This window comes from Morone saxatilis, unplaced genomic scaffold, assembly GCF_004916995.1.
Source record: "Morone saxatilis isolate NCDOM2014 unplaced genomic scaffold, NCSU_SB_2.0 Contig5, whole genome shotgun sequence".
NCBI lineage: Eukaryota > Metazoa > Chordata > Actinopteri > Moronidae > Morone > Morone saxatilis.
This window is the reverse complement of record NW_023340095.1, coordinates 25,128,211-25,132,497: the sequence shown is the minus strand read 5'-3', so window position 1 is coordinate 25,132,497 and position 4,287 is coordinate 25,128,211. Positions and strand designations below refer to the sequence as shown.

The window sequence follows — 4,287 nt, the reverse complement described above, 5'->3', positions numbered from 1 at the left end:
TATCGGCCGATAATATCGGAGGGCCTAATTTAAACCAAACAATGAATTACTGAATGATTAATCTTTAATAAATAATTGGTAGAAGTAATGAAAATACACTGACACAAAAAAAGAGTCATAATGTTTTGCTCAAGAGGTAAACGTGGAACAATCATCTCAGAATCTGTTATGTAAAGTGACACACCATGAAGTCTCCCAACTGTTCCAGCCATATGTCGTGTAGAGCAAGATTTCTCAGTCCACGTTACTACGTTTTGTTCCTAGCAGTGGGGTGCATGTATAAATATCCCCTGCCCACCTTACTTATGGGTTTTTGTTCTCACAAACCCGCACACATATCCACATGCAGCACATGGGGCTGTGTGGCGTTCTTGTTGTGCTCTGGGGCTCTAAACATTGCTGGGATGCTGGTGTGTGATGGCATATGGGCCGGGCTGAGGAGCCAGACCTTCAGAGAGATCCTCAGCTTTAACCAGCCGGCAGCTGAGAACACAGTTGTTGTCCAGGGGACGGGTCCGTCTGCGGTGGCGATGCCTCACACAGAAAACAGGTGCATCAAAGGACACCAGGGGAGGTTGGAATGACAGGTACAGAGGGAGGGGGGAGTGTAATTTTTTGAGCCATCATAAGTGCCTCTTCCCATCTCTACCCCTCCCTCTCTTCTTCTCTCCAACTACATCATTGCACTCCTTTCTGATTTGCTCCGGTGCTTCACCCCCCTCCCTCCCCCCCAACCTTACCTCCCTCCATTGTTTCACCAGCTTTTAATAAACTAAAGGGCAGATTCCTGACTGGAGCAAGGGGGGTGGGCAAACCCACAGACCTGTCCTCCAGCCACAGGCACACACACACACACACCCACACACAGTTTGGCATGCAGAGTGCCAAGCTCTTCCACTGTCTACTGACGCCAGCTCCTGAAACACACACACAAACTTAGGCTTTCCTCTCTCCCTCACACACACACACTCACCCTCTCCTACCTTCCCCACGCGCCAACCTCCTAAAAGCTAAGCTCCTCACTAAATATATCCCCCCCAGTAAAGATAAGACAAACAGTGTGGATTTGAGAGCAGTGTACAGCCAATGACAGACAGCCATGTGAGCTGGAGCTAAGCTTGTGTTAGCTTTGCAATTTAGGCTTCTCAGAAACAGTGGAGACAGAAAGGGAAGACAGAGAGGACATATATGTCTGAATATTCTCCGATTTCTAGCTCTTTCTGGCTGCTGTTCAGCGCACCATACTGTGGGGAGGTGATCAGAATGTGGTGTGAACAGAAAACAGAACCCCTAATCTACCGGTTCAACCAACATGCACCTCAAATCCTAAATCTGTTCTCTCCATCCTCATCAGACAGAGAGAAAAAAACTGAGTGAGCTGCAGGCTAAAACCAGTGCATGAAACCAGATCAATCCTTCATTCAGCTTAAAGCCTGAGGCTCTCTCGAAAAGAGTGAGTGAAGGAGTCGTGGGCGTGTTTGTTTTATCGCGCTGGACCAGGTTTTTCAGGGGGCAGTGGAGATCTGTCACATGCCTGTCTGGCAGGGCGGCGTTAAGGATCTTCTCCATGGCCTGCGGTTCGTGCAGAGCATCCATTTGTCAGAAGCACATTCCTGTGGCGGTGAGACATTGTGAACTGCCTATCGGAGCTTCAACACTGTCCAAATAAATACGCTCACAATGGGCCCCTGTGTGTGTGTGTGTGTGTGTGTGTGTGTGTGTTTGCATGCATGTGTGAGAATATGAAACATGAGAGTGCAGACACAAAAGCGGCCGCGCACTGCTGTGCCAGAGCATTGCTGTCTATCTGCACCTGGCTGAATGTGCGATCTCTCAAACTCTCTTCCCCTCCAAACTCGCAGAGGTGATTTTCAGTCTGAGCAGCAGAGAAAGAGACCCCTCCTTGTGCAAACTGTTTCTCATCTGGTGTCATTGGAAGTGCACAGGGACGTCTGGAGGGATGTTTGCATCATGCAGTCTCGCTCTCTTTCTCCTGTGTCAGTCCCTCTCACCTCCTCCAGCCCTCTTTCTCTCTCACCCTCGCACACATCTCAGTTTCATTCTGTTTCTCCTATTTATTGTGTCTTTCTCTGGCACTGCCTGTCTGTCTCTTTCTCAGATGTTTTCCCTCCTATTTGGACTTTTTCTCCCCCCCCCAACCCCCCTTGTTATCCCCCCAGGGTCTTTTGTAGTCACTTCATTTTTCATTTAAACACCTTCACCCTCTTTCTTTCTCACACACATGCCTCTCCTTCTCAGATCGATGGAAGTGGTAGCTTTTCTCCTCCTCCTCCTCCTCCTATCTACCTACCACAGAGTCTATTATATCTGTCATCATTTCTTTCGAGCATAAGCCAGCAGTGGGCCAAGTCAATCATACACTCACGGACATAAACGCACACACCTGTAAAACACATATTCAAAGTTATTCACACCGCTATTAACCTCCGACACACACCCACACACACACACTCCCTACAAGCTCCGCGAGCTCCGCTATCCTTCCAGCCTCGCTGTCAGTGCCTGATTAGCGAATCCTACGGCGCCAACACAAACATGTTTCCTCCGATTACACATCATGTCACACTGTTTTCCTAATCATAACCACTTGTAGTTTCTGGACACGTGCAGAGCAGAAAATACCTGCAGTAAAAGAGGAATGCGCACCTGAGCGTATGGATATGCAACAGAGAAATAGCTGAAGTTGTGCGAGTATCATGCATGTACAGCTATGTGACAATGCATGCATCACGTTATCTCACACGCAACCTGTGGTGGTTTATACCGAAAATAACATCTGTTAAAAAGTAACTACAGGTTAGCTTTTTTTTTTATATATCTTCAGCTTATTTGGGATTAAAAAAAGGAGGCACCAGTCCTCCTGTGGCTGTAGACCTGATCCTGAGATGTGACACCTAGGCTCTTACCTTCAGTGTCCGGCAGCAGGAGGACAGCAGAGGTATCCAGAGAGAGGCTGAGATCCTGCACGCAACCCTGGATTTTGTTGTTCAACTATTGTTTCCCAGCCAGCTCCTATCTCCTTCGCTTCTACCTCACACACACACACACACACACACTGATTGTCTGAGAGCTATTCTCTCCTCCCTCTGTCTCACTGTCTCTCTCACCTCCTCTCTCTCTCTCGCTCTCTCTCTCTTTCTCTCTCTCTCTCCCTTCTGTCCCACAGTCTCTCTTTCTCACTTTTCTCAAGCAGGGAAATCAGCAGAAAGAGGGAGCAGCCTGGATGCTCTGCCTGTGAGGACGCTCGTCACATGTGGATCGTGACACAGCAGTCGTATATCATACGCCCTTTCTCTCTCTCTCTCACACACACACACCAGCTGACGCACCGACACGCTCCACAGCGGCAAATGGGAATTCCAGCTCTCTGCTCGGGCCATGAGGAGAGAGAGCTGACCAAAAGCTGCAGCCAGTTTTACGAGGTCAGGGTTATAAAACTGTTAGCAGATTTAGTTTATTTAAAAACAACTGGCCCCTGTGGCCTTCCTCTTCACGCGCCTTCTCCCGCCATGACATGAGGGGCGGGGGTGTGCAGGTGGGGGTGGGTGAGGGTAGTTAAATAACTCACCTCAGCAATCATCACTTGGTGGGGACATCAGTGTTGTAGGTACAGTTGAGATTGTGACACGAGGATATCCTACACCTGCAGGCAGAGTTAAGGTTATATATGTTGTATGTCATCATGGACGTTTTTGCAAATGTTCAGATTTATAACCAAATGAAGACACTATACATGGATTTGAGTTAAAGCAATGCCTAACATTGATCTGCCCTTGCAATATTTCACATTATTTTTGGGAAAAGTAGATTTTCAGGCAGGGCCGCCCTGATAAATATATATTTGGTATTTTAATATCTGCTTGTACAAAAGTGCTCACAAGGCACAATACAGGAGTACTACTAATTTATCTTGGTGCCTTTCTATTTTAATTTATGTCATTTATGAAGTATGTTTTCATGATTATTGTGATAATGACTATGACTAATGTGTTCCTCAAAGGACCAGTGTGTAGGATTTAGTGGCATGTAGCAGGGAAGTTGCATATTGCAACTAACTGAATACCTCTCACGTCTGCATTTGATGACCTGGGAATAAGCATTGACTGTGAAGTATGTAAGAGAAACTACGGTGGCCACAAAACTTGCAAAAAATGCAAATATCTACAGCCAGTGTTTGAATTGTCCGTTCTGGGCTACTGTAGAAACATGGCGGTTCAACATGGCGAACTCCATGGAAGGTGACCCATGGTATCTGTAGATAAAAAT

The 4,287-nt window shown here is 47.0% G+C and overlaps 1 protein-coding gene across 1 annotated transcript in view; it reads right to left on the bottom strand.

Moving 5' to 3' along the window:
- ndp (norrin cystine knot growth factor NDP) overlaps positions 1-1,596 on the bottom strand; it is an 11,465-nt gene extending 9,869 nt beyond the window's left edge. The window contains exon 1 of the mRNA XM_035675943.1: positions 1,531-1,596. Within this exon, the coding sequence (XP_035531836.1) occupies positions 1,531-1,596 (66 nt within the window). The remainder of the gene's footprint in view (positions 1-1,530) is intronic.
- Positions 1,597-4,287: the final 2,691 nt, after the last annotated feature.